Source organism: Lepidochelys kempii, unplaced genomic scaffold (assembly GCF_965140285.1).
Source record: "Lepidochelys kempii isolate rLepKem1 unplaced genomic scaffold, rLepKem1.hap1 scaffold_29, whole genome shotgun sequence".
In the NCBI taxonomy this organism is placed as follows: Eukaryota; Metazoa; Chordata; order Testudines; family Cheloniidae; genus Lepidochelys; species Lepidochelys kempii.
The window spans coordinates 1,304,234-1,326,081 of record NW_027621931.1 but is presented as its reverse complement, the minus strand read 5'-3'; the positions used below and the strand labels follow the sequence as shown (position 1 = coordinate 1,326,081).

The window sequence follows — 21,848 nt, the reverse complement described above, 5'->3', positions numbered from 1 at the left end:
TCATGTTTCCTCACCTTTGCAGGGAGCTCTCAGGGTCTGTCTTTCCTCTGAACCCTGGAGCTCTGAGACCCATGGCTCTTCCCCTTCTTCCGGCTGGGAAAACACATCAGGTTTGGAAATGGGAAACCCTGCTCAGATGAAAGAAAACAAAGGAGTTCAGGTGATTGCATAAGACTCTGTCATAAAAAAACAAAACATTCTATTAATTTCACTTCAGTGCTTAGTGTGACCTGGTGTGCCTTGGGGAGTCCTGACTGAAAACGCTAAGGTCAGGGCAGGCTAAAAAAGGGAGAGAAGATGCTCCCAGAACTGATGGCTAACACTGAAGTTAAAATCACCGACCACTCACAAACTATGCTTCTGATCCCCCACACTGGTTATTGAGAAGCTGAAAAAGATCACACAGCCCCCTTTATTGCATTCCAGTTCTCTGACTCCCAATCAGCACCTGTGTTCGGTACAGTGAGAGCTTATTTAAAAATTCTGGTCACAGAAACACAATGTTCTGACCCCAAAGGGTCAGCCATATTACCAGGTCAGCACAGGTTTGAATCATAGAATCTCAGGGTTGGAAGGGACCTCAGGAGGTCATCTAGTCCAACCCCCTGCTCAAAGCAGGACCAATCCCCAATTAAATCATCCCAGCCAGGGCTTTGTCAAGCCTGACCTTAAAAAAAAGGTTTGGATCTTACCCAAAATACCAGGCTGCCAGCCAATCCTTTAGCCTCTAAACTAAAGGAAAGAAGGAAAGGTCAGATACATTCAGAAATCTATATATCGGGTTCTTCACAGTATTGGTGAGTTCCTGGCTTGAAAGTCCGTCTGGAACACATCCACAGCTTGGATGGGTCATTCAGTCCTTTGTTCAAGGCTTCAGTTTGCAGAGAAGTTGCTCCAGAGGTAGGAAGAGGGATTGAAGAGAAAATGAAGATGATGCAGCTGCCCTTTCTATTCCCTTTGCCTTGTGGCTTGTACTTCCTGTGTCCCAAACACAAGCTTCACAGCACATGGCATGGAAAAGCCCTGGAGTTCTCAGTACACAGGCATACCCCTGCATGTCTTGCTGACTCAATAGGTGTATCCCCTTGGTTCTTTTCATGGGCTCATTGTACAGCTGATGACCCTTGACAGGCCAGTGAAGAGGCTCGGCAGTGCTGATGCCAGTCTGTCCGGGGGTGTCACCCAGAAACACTGCACAAGTCTGGAAATACAGATATACCCTACATGTCTACAACTCACAACACAAAGGTGGTATAAAACATAGAAACAAAATGATCATACTTGGAAAATCATAGCATTTTCACTGACACCTTACATGGCATATCTAGCATGATTCATTGCAATTTCATCATATTGGTATTTTATTATTAATTATTCTTATTAAAGTGTCTCACAATTCCCTACAGTATCACGCCTAGTAAACCAGTGAATTCCCAGGACCAGCTCCCTGGGTCCCTGAAGATGCTGAGCACTCTGCTTATGAGGGATTGAAATACCCACATATCTGCTGGGGACACACACAGACAGGCACAGTCTGTACCCTGTGACGAAGTTCCTGCTCTACCTTGGTGGGTCTTGCGCTTATTGGCGGATTTGCTCGCCTTGGAGCTTCCCGGCAGCCCTCAGCTTGGCCGTTTTTCTGAACCCAGAGTCCAGGTCGATGACTCCTGTGTCTGACCAGGAGTTGGGAGGATTTGGGGGGAACCCGGGCCCGCCCTCTACTCCGGGCTCCAGCCCAGGGCCCTGTGGAATGCACCTGTCTGGAATGCCTCCTGGAACAGCTCTGCGACAGCGACAACTCCCTGGGCTACTTCCCCATGGCCTCCTCCCAACCCCTTCTTTATCCTCACCATAGGACCTTCCTCCTGGTGTCTGACAATGCTTGTACTCCTCAGTCCTCCAATAGGCCATGTTCTCACTCTCAGCTCCTCGCGCCCCTTGCTCCCAGCTCCTCACACGCACCTCACTAACTGAGGTGAGCTCCTTTTTAAAACCCAGGTGCCCTGATTAGCCTGCCTCAATTGATTCAAGTAGCTTCTTGATTGGTTGCAGGTGTTCGAATCAGCTGTCTTACTGGTCTCCAGAAGGTTCCTGATTGTTCTGTTACGTTACCCAAGGAAAAGGGACCTACTTAGCCATCTGGCCTGACCCTGTCACAACCCCTATGTTCACTCTTCTAGAAAACTATGATCAATTATTTACATAGTATGGCTTGTTTGAGGTATCATTTGAAAATGCATAATCTACAGAATATTCTCCTCCTGTTAAAATATGTGTAGCAACACTATGTAAAATTATGAGATTTTACTGTATCCTATTAGTGAAAAAGTTACAATTCTGGGGAACACCCTCAGACCAGTTCCTCAGAGACAGCAAGGCAAGCAGCTGGTCAAATTGCCATTCTCCAGGAGGGGGAAGGTGTGAAGAAGACATTTACATTCCTTCACAGGGACCACTTGAAGCTCATAGCTACAACAGACAGCCGGTCACCATGACTCAGCTGAGAACTGAAGTTGTTTGTCCTACAAAGGACTGAATTATAAAAAGAGGGGAGGAAAATGCTTGAGACTCTCTCTCTCCCCCTTTTCCTCTGCTCATGACAGCTCCTGAAGAAACTGAACTTGGCAGCAGGGGCGAATTAGGGGGACTTCTGGCTGAAAGGACAGCCAGCCTGCCTCAGGATATAGTGATATATCTCACTGCAAGCCTGCCTCAGGATATAGTGAGAGAAACATTTGCTTTGTATCCGTTTTAGCTTGTTAACTTAGATGTTAGTTTGGGTTTTATCTTGCATTTCTTTTGTAAACAATTCTGGCTTTTATACCTCATTACCTGTGTAGTCAATTAATATGGTTTTTTTGCCGGTAGTTAGCCATCTCATTTTATTGTTTCATCTACCCAGTGTGTTGGGATTAAAGTGTATTGGAAAATCCATTTGGGATAACAAGGCTGGCACGTGTCACTTTTCCACTGATGAAATGACAGACTTCATATGACCTTGCGACGTTCAGTAGTGTGCTGGACAGTGAAAGATGCACAAAAGTCCGGGACCAGAGAATTTTCTGGGGTTCTCCTGTGGTGCACTGTAATTCGTGAGTCGCTGACTAACAGCGCTCAATACTGTGTAGCTGGCAGCGAGTTACATGCTGGAGACTGGGTGTTAACTGCCCAGGAGTGGCTGTTCTCACAGTAAAGCAGTGTAAAAGCCACCCCAGCTTGGGCAACTGAGGGGAAACAGCTGTTCAACCAGTCAAGATTGCACTGTGGTTAATGTCACAGACACTCAATTTCAAAGCATCTCCTAAAACACAGAGAAAGTAAATCCATGTCCCAGAAGTTGAAGACTCCAGACAGAGGACAAGTCTCCCTGGAACTGCTTCTTGCAGAGAGAGAGAGGTCCAGACACAATGAGAGAGTCCTGGGGAAGCTGGGAACACTAAGAATGGGCTGGTGGGGTTCAGTGGAGAAAGGGAACAGGAAGGGCAGGGATATCACTGAATGCAGGATCTCAGCAGTCCTAGATGTCAGGATAGCACCTAGTGCAGCCCATTGGAAAACATAATCCCAACTATACATATAAAATGATGGGGTCTACATTAGCTGTTTCCACTCAAGAGAGGGATCTTGGAGTCATTGTTGATAGTTCTCTGAAAACATCCACTCAGGGTGCAGAGGCAGTCAAAAAGCAAACAGGGTGTTGGGAATCATTAAGAAAGGGATAGATAATAAGACAGTACATAACTTGCCTCTATATAAATCCATGGTACGCCCACATCTTGAATATTGTGTGCAGATGTGGTCGGCCCATCTCAAAAAAGATACATTGCAATTGGAAAAGGTTCAGAAAAGGGCAAAAAAACCCGGACTAGGAGTATGAAACAGCTTCTGTATGAGGAGAGATATGTAAGACTGGGACTTTTCAGCTTGGAAAAGAGACAAGAGGGCATATGAGAGAGGTCTATAAAAGCATGTCTGCTGTGGAGAAATTAAAGAAGGAAGTGTAATTTACTCCTTCTCAGAACACAAGGACTAGGAATCAACCAATCAAATTAAAAGGCAGAGGTTTATAAGAAACAAAAGGAAGTATTTCTTCACACAACGCACAGTCAACCTGGGGAACTCCTTGCCAGAGGACGTTGTGAAGGCCAAGATTATAATAGGGATACAAAAAAAACAAACAAACACCATGAGAAATCTATTGAGGACAAGTCCGTGAATGGTTATTAGCCAGGATAGGCAGGGATGGTGTCCCTAACTTCTGTTTGTCATAAGCTGTGAATGGGTGACAGGAGATGAATCACTTCATGATTCCCTGTTCTGTTCATTCCCTCTGGGACACCCGGCGCTGGTCACTGTCGGAAGACAGGACACTGGGCTAGATGGACCTTTGGTCTGTCCCAGTGTGGCCGTTCTTAAATACCAGGGAACCTAGTGAGTCCAGTGCAATGGGAGGGAGTAGGAAAATCCCTGGCTGTGGAGAACACTGGGAAATTAGAAACTATCATTCACAAGCAACAGATTCTAAATAGTCTAGAAAAGCAGAATGTGAAAAATAAGAATTGGGGTCATGTGACTTCAGGAATGAGGGACTCAAAAAACCAAGTCTGCAGAGAAGGTAGATTGTGATTAGTGCACATGGGGATGGGGGGAGCAACTCTCCAGGTCTCAAGGATTTTCACCAGCAACCGAGGCCATTGTCCCATGCACGGGGCAATCCGGAGCAGTGAGGAGTTGTGTCATCTGTAATCCTGGCTGAGTTTCAATGTTCTGCTGCTGGAGCTCCCTTGTCTGGATTCCCCCAGCCAGCATTCAAGGTCTGTGTGATCAGTAACCCTGGACCAGCCGCTCTGACCCCAGCAACCTGCTTCTTACACCCCAAGCACATTCTGGTCTGGGTGGAGAAGGCTCAGGGTTTGAGAGAAGGCCAGGGGTAGGAAGCTTCTGCTCGTTATGCTGGACCTAACCCCCCGTTCTACTTGTGCAAACAGGAGATATTTGACACTGTGCGATTCTGCTCCTGTGCTCTCTTCCCACAGCGTTCAGCAGCAGGGGAGGGTCTCTGGTCGTGTGTGTGTCACTGGCATGCTGGGGTGATGCTGGAACAGGACAGAGCAGAGGTGGCATTGTGGGGGTGGCGTGAACCTCATCTCTTCAGTTCCCCTTCCAAGAACCGAGGGGACAGGAACCCTTACCCAGCGAGGTCACAGTCTCATAGGTCTCCTGCATGACATCTCTGGAGAGGGCTCTCTGAGCAGGGTCCAGCAGAGCCCCCTCTTCCCTGGTGAAATACACAGCCACCTCCTCGAAGGTCACCGGCCCCTGAAAGAGCCAGAGCCCCACACTCAGGACCTGCTGCCCCACTCACAGCCCCACTATTCACGGGGGAGAGGAGCCAATCCAACGGAAACTCTGGGTGGACCGCAGCCAACAGAGTCCCACCCCCACCCCGCTCAGAGCACCCAGGAAACACCAGGGTGAGGGGGCGAAGAGAGAGCCCCTCCTCTCTCCCAGCAGATCCATCACACACCTACTAGCCACAGACTGATACCGGAGATGCTGCCCCGAGCAGAGTCTAGGGAGAGATCTCTTGTAGGAAGCCCAACACCCTCCTCCTTGTGAGGAGCTGGATATGAGGCAGGGGAATCTCCCCTAAGCCTGACTGGTGGCTTCCCCCTTCATATTTAAAGGCACCCACTGGTTAGTTGGGTCAGGCTCCAGCACTACGAGTCTGGTCCTTTTTCCCAGCCCCATCTACGTGCGTTATTTTCTGTTCACCAAATTGGAGCATTTCCACCTCCGAACCTCATGGGTCTGTTCCAAGAATCTAGGCCACTTATTAAACAACTCCCAGCAGGTCTGCCACCCCCTGGTCTCCTCCCTTTCTCCACCCTGTGCATTTCCTGTCCCCGCTCCAACCTCCAAACCAGACGGTGCAAACCTTCCCCTCTCCCATGTATTTGCTGTCCCTCTCCCTCCTGCAGGAACAGATCAGAACCCCCCCAATAATCCCTACCTGAGCTGGCTCCCCTGCAGCTATGTCGCTCCCGTGTCCCATGGGAGGACGGGATGAACCGGAACGAAACGTGAGCGTCGTTCTGCAGCCTGATCGGGCGAGAAGGGCCGTTGTGGAGGTTTGGGAACGGGCATTAGTTCATTTCAAATCACGCTTCCCCAGGCTCTTTCCTTGCAGAGCGAGATCCGAGATTCTGCCGTGCTGAGAAAATGCTAAAAGAAAAGGAGTACTTCTGGGACCTTAGAGACTAACCAATTTATTTGAGCATGAGCTTTCGTGATCTACAGCTCACTTCATCGGATGCATACCGTGGAAACTGCAGCAGACTTTATATACACACAGAGAATATGAAACAATACCTCCTCCCACCCCACTGTCCTGCTGGTAATAGCTTATCTAAAGTGATCATCAAGTTGGGCCATTTCCAGCACAAATCCAGGTTTTCTCACCCTCCGCCCCTCACACAAATTCACTCTCCTGCTGGTGATAGCCCATCCAAAGTGACAACTCTCTACTCAATCTCTGGATTACAGCAGACACCTGGCCCCTCCTGCCAGGCTAGGCCCACAGACACACTTTTAACCTCTTTTCTCTCTCCCGCATCCCAAAACAAAGTCTCTGAACGCAATCCTAGAAAAAAGCAGAACCAAAGGAGTCCCTTTCGAGGATTCCCTCTGACACTGACCCCACGGCAGCCACACCCCAGCAGGAGGGACATGGAGTCAGGAACTGGGTTTTCCTCTCTCTCATCCTCGTCTCGTCCACAGGAAAGTGATTCTCCCCACAGTGCAGTAATACATCTGTCTGGGCAGATGAGAGAGCTGGAAATCTCTTTCAAAACTCTTTTATCCCACGGACCCTGTCAGTCTCTCTATCTCCTTTTCCCTGTGCCCTCTCCATGCCTGTCTGCTCGGAAACTCTCATTCCTGGGTTGTTTGCTCCCCCATGGCTGGATTTGCTCCTGCAAATGGCAGGAGAAATGGGGTGGGGGGCTGTTTGTGTAGAGTCATTTTATAGTCCTTCACTGCCTGCCTGGGATTTCCCCATTGCCTGCCTAGGACCCCCACCTGCCCTCCACCAGGATCTGCCAGCCCATTTGCCTGGGACCCCCTCCTCCTCCCAGCAGGACCCCCTGACGCTTTACAGGAGGACCCCTCACTCTGCGCCAGGGACCGCCCCACCACAGCTCTGTGCACTGGGCATGGGAATGGTCCCAGGAGCCAGCTGGGCAATCCCAGGCAGAGCCCCTGGCACAGCACCAGGCAGCGTCTAATCCCCTGCCCCACCTGCCCAACAGACCCCCACCCCCACTGCTCTGCAGCCAACAGGCCCCCAGCCATACCCACCTCCAGGACCCATAGCCTTAGGGCTGGGCACATCAGAACTACCCCCCGAAACCCCAAACCCTCCAGAACCCACCTACCTGACTAGGGCTCCCCCTGCCCAGCCACCCAGAGGCCTCCCCCTACCACAATGCCCCTTCAGCTCCCGCTGCAATCTCCCCGCACAGACATGCACCCCCCAGCAACAGTGTTCCCTCACAGTGTCTGGTAAGTGGATAGAAAGTTATCACCACCCCCTGCTGGCCAGTCACACAGGCAGAGGGAGCCCGGGGGACGCCTCTTTAACAGGAGAAGGGAAGCCATGGAGGGCCAAAATAAGTAAGACATTTCCATACTCTGTCACTAGCAAATAATGGCCACCGTGGATCCACCCCAGAGTTGGCTACAGCTTTGCACTGCGGGAAGCCCCCCCTCACGGAGACCCTTTGTCATGGGGTTTGGGATATTTCTGAACCACGCTGCACTCAGAGGGACCTCCTCATCCCGTGCCAGCTGGAGAAAAGAAAAGGGTCCAGCCAACTCTCCTGTTACCAACTGGGAACCACCCATCCCCCAAACAGGGGGAGGCCCCTGGCTTTGATGGGTATTGAATCTATGGCTAGTCTCTTTTATCAGCAAACATTTTTAACAGAGAGAAAGGAGGGAACAAATGATTCTCAAAGGAGAGGGAAAGATGATCATTGTTGCAGGGGGGTTAATTTCCCAACCAGGATGGAGGACTCAGGGCGACAGGTTCCCCCCAAAGAAGGACAAGTTGCTGGGATTTAGAGACATGGGGAACAGCCCCAAACCCAAGAGGATTTTTAATTGACATTTGATGATGACATCGTAAGAGGGAAAACTGAGATTTGAGATCAGTGTTCAGAAATGGAAGAGAAAGGGTGGAAATCTGAGGGATTTTGGATCCATTTATGCAAATTATAGAGAGGAAAGTGGAAAATGAGAGGGATTTTATCGCAGTTGTTGATAGGAGGTAAAAGCTGAGTGTATTTCCCACCACTATTTGGTCAATGAATAGAGCGGAAATGGGCAACATTGGCAAACGTTTGAGATCCATATTCAGGAATCTGAGAAAAGGTGTAAATCTGAGATTTTCGTCGTAATTTCTAATCACAGAGACAGGGAAAGCTCTCAGGGGCATATTCAATTAGAAGTAGACAACTAGAGTAAAAGTGGGGCAAACTTTTTTTTATCAATCTTTGAGACGTACAGAGAAAACGTGTCACAAACTACACAATTGAGAACATGGGATAAACGCCAAGACCGGGGGGGGGGATTTTATGTGGCTATTAAATAACGAGCTGGAAAAGGGGGACCGTTTGTCATATAAAATCCAGCCTGTCCAATACATAAACAGAAAGTGATGGTCCCCCCCCCGGCCCCCGTTCACCTGGGCAGCAGGGAGTCCTCTGAGGGGCTGACTGAAGGGGGGGGGGAGCTGGAGGGCTCCCTGGGGGAGGGGAGGGGGCAGTAGTGGGGGATGGGCAGGTGGGGGGCAGGTGGGGGCTGGGGGCAACGGTGCGGCAGTTGGGGGCCGCAAGTGGGACTGGGAAGCCGGGATCGGGGGCAGCCCCATGGGGGACACGTCCCCTCCCTTCCCCGCCCCGGCAGAGACCCGGCGTCTCCTCCCACCCCCACGCCGGGGCAGCCAGGTTGGGGGATGGCTCCGGGCTCCAACTTCCCACGGACACCGGGACAAATCGCTGCGGATAAAACGAGGGGAGGGGAGGGAAATCCCGCCCCCCCGCACGGGAGGGGAGTTTCAATGGACATGTGAGGAGGAGGGAGAGACGGGGGGGGGGATCAGGGAGACCAGAGAGCGGATCAATGGGGGGGTGGGGGGAGTTTACAACCAGGTGGGAGCTACCGAGAGGGAAAAGGGGAAAACTGGGGGGCATTTGTGCCCGTGGGGGGAAGGGGATCCAATTAACTCCCCCGCCGCCCCCCACTTCCCCCCCAGGAATTTCCTGGCTGCACAGAGACAATTCAACCCCCACCCCCGCAACTCCGGCTTCTCCCCCCAACACCCCCCAAGGGACCCCGCCCGCCGGGCCCCAGTCTCTGCCCCCCCCAATCCCAGCCGTGCTGGGGGCAGAGAGTCACTTTCCTGCCCCCCCCCCACCACCAGCGCTCCCCCCCCCGCGGGGTCTCCCACTCACCGGGTCGGGGGCGGGCAGAGCTGGGGCTGGTCCCAGCTGGAGAAAGCCCCCCCCCCGGCCGGGCACGGGGGGGTTAATGACGGGCCCCCCCCCAGCACAGACCCCGGAGCGGAGCCGCAGCTGCTCCTCCGAGAGACCCGACACGAGGCAGCGCCTGGGGGCGGGGCTTAGAGCAGACCGGGGGCGGGGCAGCGCCAGGGGGCGGGGCATGGAGCAGACAGGGGCGGGGCAGCGTCTGGGGGCGGAGCCCGGAGCAGACCAGGCGCTGCCTCGTGTCGGATCTGTAGGAGGAGCAGCTGCGGCTCCCCTCCGGGGTCTGTGCGGGGTGGGGCCCGTCATTAACCCCCCCGTGCTCCGGTGAGTGGGAGACCCCGGTGCGGGAGCGCTGGGCGGGGGGGGCAGGAAAGTGACTCTCTGCCCCCTACCTGCCCATCCCCCACTGCCGCCCCCTCCCCGCCCCCAGGGAGCCCTCCAGCTCCCCCCCCGCCCCCTCCAGTCAGCCCCTCAGAGGGCTCCCTGCTGCCCAGGTGAACGGGGGCCGTGGGGGGGGGACCATCACTTTCTGCTTATGTTTTGGACAGGCTGGATTTTATATCACAAACGGTCCCCCCTTTTCCAGCTAGTTCTTTAATAGCCACATAAAAGCCCCCCCGGTCTTGGCGTTTATCCCATGTTCTCAGTTGCGTAGTTTGTGACACGTTTTCTCTGTACGTCTCAAAGATTCCTCAAAAATACCCTCAACGTTTGCCCCACTTTTACTCTCGTTGTCTACTTCTAATTGAATATGCCCCTGAGAGCTTTCCCTGTCTCTGTAATTATAAATTACGACGAAAATCTCAGATTTACACCTTTTCTCAGATTCCTGAATATGGATCTCAAACGTTTGCCAATGTTGCCCATTTCCGCTCTATTCATTGACCAAATAGTGGTGGGAAATACACTCAGCTTTTACCTCCTATCAACAACTGCGATAAAATCCCTCTCATTTTCCACTTTCCTCTCTATAATTTGCATAAATGGATCCAAAATCCCTCAGATTTCCACCCTTTCTCTTTCATTTCTGAACATTGATCTCAAATCTCAGTTTTCCCTCTTACGATGTCATCATCAAATGTCAATTAAAAATCCTCTTGGGTTTGGGGCTGTTCCCCATGTCTCTAAATCCTAGCAACTTGTCCTTCTTTGGGGGGAACCTGTTGCCCTGAGTCCTTCTCCATCCTGGTTGGGAAATTAATCCCCCTGCAACAATGATCATCTTTCCCTCTCCTTTGAGAATCATTTGTTCCCTCCTTTCTCTCTGTTAAAAATGTTTACTGATAAAAGAGACTAGCCATATATTCAATACCCATCAAAGCCAGGGGCCTCCCCCTGTTTGGGGGATGGGTGGTTCCCAGTCGGTAACAGGAGAGTTGGCTGGACCCTTTTCTTTTCTCCAGCTGGCACGGGATGAGGAGGTCCCTCTGAGTGCAGCGTGGGTCCAGAAGTATCCCAAACCCCATGACAAAGGGTCTCCGTGAGGGGGGGGCTTCCCGCAGTGCAAAGCTGTAGCCAACTCTGGGGTGGATCCACGGTGGCCATTATTTGCTAGTGACAGAGTATGGAAATGTCTTACTTATTTTAGCCCTCCATGGCTTCCCTTCTCCTGTTAAAGAGGCGTCCCCCCGGGCTCCCTCTGCCTGTGTGACTGGCCAGCAGGGGGCGGTGATAACTTTCTATCCACTTACCAGACACTGTGAGAGAACATTGTTGATGGGGGGGGCAGGTGTCTGTGTGGGGAGATTGCAGCGGGAGCTGAAGGGGCATTGTGGTAGGGGGAGGCCTCTGGGTGGCTGGGCAGGGGGGGGCCCTAGTCAGGTTGGTGGATTCTGGAGGGTTTGGGGTTTCAGGGGGTAGTTCTGATGTGCCCAGCCCTAAGGCTATGGGTCCTGGAGGTGGGTATGGCTGGGGGCCTGTTGGCTGCAGACCAGTGGGGGTGGGGGTCTCTTGGGCAGGTGGGGCAGGGGATTAGATGCTGCCTGGTGCTGTGCCAGGGGCTCTGTCTGGGATTGCCCAGCTGGCTCCTGGGACCATTGCCATGCCCAGTGCACAGAGCTGTGGTGGGGCGGTCCCTGGTGCAGAGTGAGGGGTCCTCCTGTAAAGCGTCAGGGGGTCCTGCTGGGAGGAGGAGGGGGTCCCAGGCAAATGGGCTGGCAGATCCTGGTGGAGGGCAGGTGGGGGTCCTAGGCAGGCAATGGGGAAATCCCAGGCAGGCAGTGAAGGACTATAAAATGACTCTACAGTAACAGCCCCCCAACCCATTTCTCCTGCCATCTGCAGGAGCAAATCCAGCCATGGGGGAGCAAACAACCCAGGAATGAGAGTTTCCTTGCAGACAGGCATGGAGAGGGCACAGGGAAAAGGAGATAGAGAGACTGACAGGGTCCGTGGGATAAAAGAGTTTTGAAAGAGATTTCCAGCTCTCTCATCTGCCCAGACAGATGTATTACTGCACTGTGGGGAGAATCACTTTCCTGTGGACGAGACGAGGATGAGAGAGAGGAAAACCCAGTTCCTGACTCCATGTCCCTCCTGCTGGGGTGTGGCTGCCGTGGGGTCAGTGTCAGAGGGAATCCTCGAAAGGGACTCCTTTGGTTCTGCTTTTTTCTGGGATTGCGTTCAGAGACTTTATTTTGGGATGCGGGAGGGAGAAAGGAGGTTAAAAGTGTGTCTGTGGGCCTAGCCTGGCAGGAGGGGCCAGGTCTCTGCTGTAATCCAGAGATTGAGCATTTTCTCAGCACGGAGGAATCTCGGATCTCGCTCTGCAGGGAAAGAGCCCGGGGGAAGCGTGATGTGAATTGAACTAATGTCCGTTCCTAAACTTCTACAACAGCCCTTCTTGCCCGGCCAGGTTGCAGAACGACGCTCATGTTTCTTTCCGGTTCATCCCGTCCTCCCATGGGACAAGGGAGCGACATGGCTGCAGAGGAGCCAGCTCAGGTAGGGATTATTGTGGGGGGTTCTGATCTGTTCCTGCAGGAGGGAGAGGGACAGGAAATACATGGGAGAGGGGAAGGTTTGCACTGTCTGGGTTGGAGGTTGGAGTGCGGCAGGAAATGCACAGGGTGGAGAAAGGGAGGAGGCCAGGGGGTGGCAGACCTGCTGGGAGTTTTTTAATAAGTGGCCTAGATTCTAGGAAGAGACCCATGAGGTTCGGAGGTGGAAATGCTCCAATCTGGTGAACAGAAAATAACCTACCTAGATGGGGCTGGGAAAAAGGACCAGACTCGTAGTGCTGGAGCCTGACCCAACTAACCAGCGGGTGCCTTGAAATACGAAGGGGGAAGCCACCAGTCAGGCTTAGGGGAGATTCCCCTGCTTCATATCCAGCTCTAGGAGTGGCTAAGTCATTATGCAAGGTAACCTATTTCCCCTTGTTTTTTCCTGCCCCCCTCCACGCCCCCGACGTTCTTGTTAAATCCTGGATTTGTGCTGGAAATGGGCCACCTTGATTATCATACACATTGTAAGGAGAGTGATCACTTTAGATAAGCTATTACCAGCAGGAGAGTGGGGTGGGAGGAGGTATTTTTTTCATGATTTGTGTGTATATAAAAAGCTCTTCTACACTTTCCACAGTTTGCATCGGATGAAGTGAGCTGTAGCTCACGAAAGCTTATGCTCAAATAAATTGGATAGTCTCTAAGGTGCCACAAGTCCTCCTTTTCTTTTCACAAGGAGGAGGGTGTTGGGCTTCCTACAAGAGATCTCTCCCTAGACCCTGCTCGGGGCAGCATCTCCGGTATCAGTCTGTGGCTAGTAGGTGTGTGATTGATCTCCTGGGAGAGAGGAGGGGTGTCTCTTCGCCCCCTCACCCTGGTGTTTCCTGGGTGCTCTGAGTGGGGTGGGGGTGGGACTCTGTTGGCTGCGGTCCACCCAGAGTTTCCGTTTGATTGTCTCCTCTCCCCCACGAATAGTGGGGCTGTGAGTGTGGGGCTCTGGCTCTTTCAGGGGCCGGTGACCTTCGAGGAGGTAGCTGTGTATTTCACCAGGGAAGAGTGGGCTCTGCTGGACCCCGCTCAGAGAGCCCTCTACAGAGACGTCATGCAGGAGACCTATGAGACTGTGACCTCGCTGGGTAAGGATTCCTGTCCCCTCGGTTCTTGGAAGGGGAACGGAAGTGATGAGGTTCACGCCACCCCCACAATGCCACCTCTGCTCTGTCCTGTTCCAGCATCACCCCAGCATGCCAGTGACACACACACGACCAGCGACCCTCCCCTGCTGCTGAACGCTGTGGGAAGAGAGCACAGGAGCAGAATCGCACAGTGTCAAATATCTCCTGTTTGCACAAGTAAAACGGGGGGTTAGGTCCAGCATAACGAGCAGAAGCTTCCTACCCCTGGCCTTCTCTCAAACCCTGAGCCTTCTCCACCCAGACCAGAATGTGCTTGGGGTGTAAGAAGCAGGCTGCTGGGGTCAGAGCGGCTGGTCCAGGGTTACTGATCACACAGACCTTGAATGCTGGCTGGGGGAATCCAGACAAGGGAGCTCCAGCAGCAGAACATTGAAACTCAGCCAGGATTACAGATGACACAACTCCTCACTGCTCCGGATTGCCCCGTGCATGGGACAATGGCCTCAGTTGCTGGTGAAAATCCTTGAGACCTGGAGAGTTGCTCCCCTCATCCCCATGTGCAATAGCCACAATCTACCTTCTCTGCAGACTTGGTTTTTTGAGTCCCTCATTCCTGAAGTCACATGACCCCGATTCTTATTTTTCACATTCTGCTTTTCTAGACTATTTAGAGTCTGTTACTTCTGAATGATAGTTTCTAATTTCCCAGTGTTCTCCACAGCCAGGGATTTTCCTACTCCCTCCCATTGCACTGGACTCACTAGGTTCCCTGGTATTTAACAATGGCCACACTGGGACAGACCAAAGGTCCATCTAGCCCAGTGTCCTGACTTCCGACAGTGACCAGCGCCGGGTGTCCCAGAGGGAATGAACAGAACAGGGAATCATGAAGTGATTCATCTCCTGTCACCCATTCACAGCTTATGACAAACAGAAGTTAGGGACACCATCCCTGCCCATGCTGGCTAATAACCATTCACGGACCTGTCCTCAATAGATTTCTCATGGTGTTTTTTGTTTTTTTTTTTGTATCCCTATTATAATCTTGGCCTTCACAACGTCCTCTGGCAAGGAGTTCCCCAGGTTGACTGTGCGTTGTGTGAAGAAATACTTCCTTTTGTTTCTTATAAACCTGCTGCCTATTAATTTGATTGGGTGATTCCTAGTCCTTGTGTTATGAGAAGGAGTAAATGACACGTCCTTATTTACTTTCTCCACGGCAGTTTTGATTTTATAGACCTCTCTCATATCCCCCCTTTGTCTCTTTTCCAAGCTGAATAGTCCCGGTCTTTTTAATCTTTCCCCGTAGAGAAGAGTTTCATACCTGTAATCATTTGGGTTGCCCTTTTCTGAACCTTTTCCAATATATCTTTTTTTGAGATGGGGCAACCACATCTGCAGGCAGTATTCGAGATGTGGGTGTACCATGGGTTTATACAGAGGCGATAGGATATTTTCTGTCTTCTTATCTATCCATTTCAGAATGATTCCCAACATTCTCTTTGCTTTTTGACTGCCGTGGCACACTGAGTTGATGTTTTCAGAGAACTGTGCCCAGTGACTCCAAGATCCCTCTGTTGAGTGGAAACAGCTCATTTAGAGCCCATCATTTTGTATGTGTAGTTGGGATTATGAAGAAGAGCATCCAAATGCGTGTTTACCTTCATTCCCTCAGCGGTCCTCATGGGAAACCCTGATCGGTTCCAAAGTGTATTAAAACCTTTCTTAAAGGGTTACCTCTTGGTGGTTATCAGGTCCTGTGAGTTTGTAGCCCAGAAAGACCCCCCTCAGTCAGCTCAAACTCAGCTGTTTATCCCCCAAAAGTCTGTCGTCTTCAGTCTCCTGAATGAGGGGAAATCCGTCACTTCCCCTTTCTGCGTTGGGTAAAGCTTCAAAAGGTGGAGCTCTGCATAACCAGCCTTGAGATCTGGCATTCATCACCCTGTCGTGATACCAGCTTGCACAGGAAACCCATCCCGCAGCCCTTCCTGGTATCATGTGGCGCATCTCGGCATCATAGTCTGTGAAGAATTCATGCTTTCAAGGGCTGTCTTAGATATACAGATAACAGTCATAATTAGGGCAAGAGTTTGCAGGCAATGAAAAGAGAGTAATTGACAAACGTGAGCAATATCTAATCCTTTAAAGCCTGAAAGTGCCTTGGGGGGAGGGGACAGGAGCCGGCTGTGTGGGGGCGGTGGGGCTCAGATACTGGGCATTGAGAGCCTAGAACCAGCTGTGCGTTGGAGAGACGGGGCATGAACCAGCTGTGTACAGGGGAAATGAGCAGGGGAGAGGTGCTGTGGACACGGCCGCGAGCAGCTGTGAGTGCCGTCCTCTCTGCAGCATGATGAGAGAGCCTGGCGTCCCACTGCCGATCCCAGACTTGTATGAGGAGGGAAGAAATTGGCATCAAGTCTCAACCGCAGCCAGCCTGTGCCCTGGGGAGGAGACGGGTGTCTCCAGGGAGAAATCTGGGGGATTGTGACCCTGCATGCCCCACCCACCCTCTGATCAGCAATTCGGGATATTAACGGTGTTTCCACAAACAAAGAGTAATTTTGGGAAAAAATGCAGTCCTAGCGACAATTTCTGGAAAACACTGGCCTTGGTTGTAACATTAAATCCGATAGTCTCAAGATCTAGGCCTGTGTTGATCAGATCTGCCACTCTGCCTTCACGGAGTTCACTCTGCTGGTGGGTTGTACCCCTTCCCCCATTCTGTGTCTGCCTTGTCTATTTAGATTGTAACTTCTTCAGGACACGGGCCATCAACGCTTCTCGGTTTGTACTGTGCCTAGCAAAATGAGGACCCACTGTTAGTTGGCCCTTAGGCACTAAGGTAATGAATATGATTTATAATAATCATCTCCTGGCACTTTGAGCCAAGGAAGCTGGCCTTGGGACGTTACTACTTAAAAGTGAGCTGGGCTTAAAAGCATGGAATATTCTTTGTGACAAGTATCCCACAAATTCCACTGACCTCCCTTGTTTTCTTTGCCTTGAGCAGGGTTTCCAGTTTCCAGAACTGATGTGATCTCGCAGCTGGAACGAGGGGAGGAGTCGTGCATCCCAGACCTTCATGGTTCTGAGAAAAAAGTGCTCCCGAGAGCTGCCTTCATAGGTGAGGCATTGGTTAAACCAACCCCAAAACTGTCGGTGAATACAGGAAACATTTGGGATGCCCTACAAAGAGCTTGTGAGCTCTCCAAGTTCAGGATTGTTCCCTGCAGATGTGGAATCGTTAGGCAGAGGTCACTCATGGCTTCCCACCTATCCTGACTGACAACTGGCAGCAGGTCCCTCCCCAATCTCGCTGTCCCCTGAGATTTCTTCTGAGATACGGACCCAGAACTGATCCCTTCCTTTCTCTCCTCTGGGGAAGGTTGAAGGGAAAATCAGCTCCTGATAGGTTTGATCTGTCCTGTACATGTTTTCGTTCCTTCATCCCTTTTTCCATTCTTCTCTCTGAGATTTCCTTTCTCTCTGGCGCAGGCAGAGACTTACGTCTGGATTCTCTCGGTCTCCCGTCAGGTGTTGGGATGGTGAGTGAAAACGAGGAGGAACCCCAGCAGGAAGACGCTGAGCGAGTAGAAGCCCATGGGATGTTGTCAGGAAGGTCCAAAGGGAATGATTCTGGAGCTGTGCACGCCCAGAAAAAACAAAAGCCTGTGAGAGTCAGCAGAGGCCAGAGGAAAACTTCGGTAGCCAGTCAGACCTTATTACACGTGAGAGAATGAACTTGGAAGGAACACGCTACACATGCCTCGACTGTGGGAAAAGCTTCAAAGGGAGCTCGGGCCTTCTCACACATCAGAGAATCCACACGGGTGAGAAACCTTACGCATGCTGTGTGTGTGGGAAATGCTTCAAGCAGAGCTCGCATCTCATTGAACATAAGAGAATCCACACGGGTGAGAAACCTTATGGATGCCCTGAGTGTGGGAAACACTTCAAGCAGAGCTCACACCTTATTACACATCGGAAAATCCACACGGGTGAGAAACCTTACGGATGCCCTGAGTGTGGGAAACACTTCAAGCGGAGCTCACAACTTATTACACATCGGAAAATCCACACGGGTGAGAAACCTTACGGATGCCCTGAGTGTGGGAAACACTTCAAGCAGAGCTCACACCTTATTACACATCGGAAAATCCACACGGGTGAGAAACCTTATGGATGCCCTGAGTGTGGGAAGCACTTCATTGACAGTTCATCCCTCCTCTCACATCAGCGAATCCACACAGGGGAGAGGCCCTACACATGCTCTGAGTGTGGGAAAAGATTCAATCACAGCTCTACCCTAATCACACATCAGAGAACGCACACAGGAGAGACCCCCTACATGTGCTCTGAGTGCGGGAAAAGCTTTAATCGGAGCTCTGTACTGACCACACATAGAAGAATCCACACAGGTGAGAAGCCTTATGGATGCTCTGAGTGTGGGAAACGCTTCAATCGGAGCTCATACCTTATCATACATCGGCGAATCCATATGGGTGAGAAACCTTATGGATGCCGTGAGTGTGGCAAACACTTCAATCAAAGCTCAGCCCTTGTCACACATCAGCGAATCCACACAGGAGAGAGGCCCTACACGTGCTCTGAGTGCGGGAAAAGCTTCAATCAGAGCTCTACCCTAATCAGACATCAGAGAACGCACACCGGAGAGAGGCCCTACACGTGCTCTGAGTGTGGGAAACGCTTCAATCGGAGCTCAACCCTTATTAGACATCAGAAAATCCACATGGGAGTGATCTGTAACAAATGCCTTGACTAGGGCTGGCCAAAGGTATTTTTTTCTTTTAAATCACATTTGCTAATTCCCACTTAGTGATCTGTGCCCCATCTTCACCGTGGTTACTCAGCTCCCCCAGATGAGTTGCCTGCTCCTGCCTTTTGCAGCTCACCCTTCTTTGGGGTCAGTCCTGTGATGTTTTCTATCAACTCCTTTCCTTTTGGGTCGAAGGAGCGTGTGTCCCTCCAGCCAGGAATGTTCATCAGCTCCAGGTGGGGGAGAGAGGTTTGTTCCCAACAAGCTACACTGAGGCAAAAACTACCCGTGCCTTACATCCACTAGGACTGTACATGGCGTTGGCAGCTGAAGTCACTGATCTTGGTGTTAAAAGACAATTACAGTTGTCGTGCAGATGCAGGCGAGGTGCAGTGGTTGGCATTAGCTTTCCCCTTGACCTGACCTAAACTCCATCACATATCCTAGTCTAAACAAACCCTGCGCATAACAGTTATACTGTTCCCCCATTTAAAAACAATTGTTAGTCATCAAGTTCCCCCACCAGGATCATATTGTTTCATTCCCAGTTGTCACAGTTCATCAGAGCGCTGTTGCTTCAGGTTTTCCTGAAGGCAGATATTTTTACTCCCGTTTTCCTCCCTTAAAATATATTGAAGTATAACAAAGAGCAGGAATAGGGAAGGGATAGGGAAAAATGTCTTTTCCCCTCTGTAACAACAGAAGAACATAGGGTAAATCAGAGGGATTCTCCATCACCATCTCTATCCCCCTGTTCTTCAATTGGAAAGGTCAATATTTCCCGAAGGGGCTGGGAAGAGGATTCTCTAGTAAATGATTTGGAACTAAGCAAAAGACCCATTCATTTGCCTCCCAAAGCAGTTGTGGCCCATGCCCTGCAGGAGGTTGCTCCTGAAGATCTTCCCTTCCTAATCAGGTGCATGTTGCCTCTTATTTGGGAAATGCAATCCCTTCCTAGGTAGAGATGGGAAAAATGGAAGTGACATTTCTGTTCAGCTCACTCCTGGGAGATGCTGTAAATGTGTAGGAAATGGCATCCATGAGGAATGTGATAGAGCTGCAGAAAGACACCCATTTTGAGTAGATACCTGACATTTGGTGTCTTAGAGGGATTCTAAGCCGCACCTGAATTTAGTCCCTTATTTAAATCTGTGCCACCAGATTAAAGAAACAAAAGGGCATATTTGGGGGAGTTCTACCTCACTATCGCTACTGGTATGTCGTGTGGTTGGTGAAGAATTCTACGCCAGAGCCGTGTAAAATTGCTACAACTAAGGTCAAAGATTTGACAAGAACTCAGGTAGAAATGAGAGGTACGAGTGGTTGATTTTCACCCCAGAGATGGACGCTATGGTGACCTGTGGCCAAGGTAAACTGTTTTTAGAATTGCTCACACTTCTAAAGGATGCCATGATGAAACTGGGAACAACTGTCTTTTACCATTTGGATCCCAAGTTTCCTGAAGCACAGAGAGAAACAGCTGATTCCTTCAGAGCCATGCCATGCCTATGGGTCCCAAACTGGCTGCCTTGCTGGACAAGAAGCACTTCCGTGTTGGTTAAATGATGGTAGCCAATGAGGGAATGTAACAGATTCCAAGTTCAGACTGCAGGATACATGAATGCTGAGTCCAGAGTCTGTGGTTTGGTCTCTTAGTTTTGCTCTTGAGTCTAATGCATGTGTCTCACTTTTCCGCCTCCTGCTACTCTGAAAGATTAGAAAGTGTGAAAGTAGAGCACAGGTGGTTTTTCTCATGATGCAGCCTTCCCACGTAGTGTGAGACCCCTTCCACCCACACTTCTGGGAGAAGACCCAGGGAGAAATGAACCCTCAGAAATGGAAGGCTCCTAGGTTATGGTCGAATGTGACTTCACACAGAGCTCACTGGGTGAAAATGGGAATTAAGAGAAAACTGCCCTAAAGGTTTATAGTTTGTAATCTTTGAAGAAATTGTTACCAGCAACAAGGAAATTGCACATGAAGTTTATTAGTGTAAGGTAAGAGGCTGATTCTGTGATCACTTTCAGTGTTACAGTATAATTCAGGTTTTCTTCTAGCCCCCTCCTCATGATGCAGCCTTCCCACGTAGTGTGAGACCCCTTCCACCCACACAGGTGAGCCAGAGAGTTCCCCAGGGCTCTTGTTCGCAAAGCAAAGATGTCACATTAGGCAGGAGATGTCAAGATCTACAATGGTGATGGGCGAGTGATGGGAGCTTGTCTGGGTGGTTGTTGTTTGGTTGTTTTTTTTCCATGTAATTTTTGTTTTGTTTTTGCAACTAGTTCTTTTTATAGCTGCTGAGCCCCCTTGTCCTTTTGAGCACAGCTCTTTAACCCTCAGGCCTGGCTCTGGAAACCTCAGAACCGGCTTTGCGTTTTTTTTTCATGTTTGCTATCTTTGGAGTTCTCACATCCACACGACATGCGGTTCACAGCAACGGATACTTTGAGAAACCTGCTGGGTGAAGCAGGCCTTTTCCAAACTGACATTGGCCCAAATTCTGCCTCAATTCAGCTGGATTGGGACACGTCTGTGTCAAAGGAGTGGTTCACACCTGATTTGCCCAGAGACCTCAGAGGAGGGGTAGTTAGATATAGGATAAGTAGGAATCGACAACAATGAAGTTAAATATAAAGGTGAAAGACCCTCACCTTGCAGGTCAGCAAGCCTGTTCTGTTCTTTCCCTCCAATGCATCTGGCACTGGTCGCTCTCAGGTAGCACACTGGGCTTGACAGACCATTGGTCTGACCCAGTCTATGACCTGTCGTGCGTTCTTATGGAAGCCCTCTGCGGCCTTCTCTACACGGGCAAGTTTCTGCACAGGAAAGCAGCTTTCTGCGGTGTAACTCCCGAGGTGCGCACGCAGATTTCGTGATGCATGATAGAAAGGGGCCATGACAGGGACACACTGCCGTGCGGGGTCAAAGTGAAGGAGCTGTGACATGCCTACCACAAGGTGCAGGAGGCAAACTGCTGCTCCATATTGGGGGCTAACTAACCCCAGCATCACGGCAAGAATCTACCTAGCAGCTGGAGAAAAAGTATGAATGAGAGACAAAGACACCCCCACGTGGCCTGTCTCTTCCCCAATCTCAACACCTGGAAGATTGTCTGGAAGACTCAGAATTTGAACTGCGGAGATTGGTCCCAGGCTGAGAGGGAATTCAGTCTGTGTATTAAGAACTCAACATTGCCTGGAGCAACCAGTGAGTGAGAAAAGCTGTTTGATCCAATTCTTGCTTAGTATATTCAAATTAGAGTTTAGACTGGGAGTCTGTTTTCATTTGTTATGTAAACACTTTTGACCTCTGTGACCAATACTTATACTCAGTTAAAATCTAACTTTCTGCAGTTAATAAACTTATTTTACTATTTTATACTTACTCCTGAGTTTGTCCAAAGTGCTTGGGAAAGTTGCTCACATGACAAAGGCTGGTGCAT

General features: G+C 50.6%; 1 protein-coding gene across 1 annotated transcript in view; it reads left to right on the top strand.

The window, feature by feature from the left end:
- Positions 1-21,848, top strand: part of LOC140904567 (uncharacterized) — a 708,751-nt gene that overhangs the window by 475,403 nt on the left and 211,500 nt on the right. Inside the window, 1 exon segment of the mRNA XM_078851059.1 lies at positions 17,390-18,385. Coding sequence (XP_078707185.1) covers positions 17,390-18,385 — 996 coding nt within the window.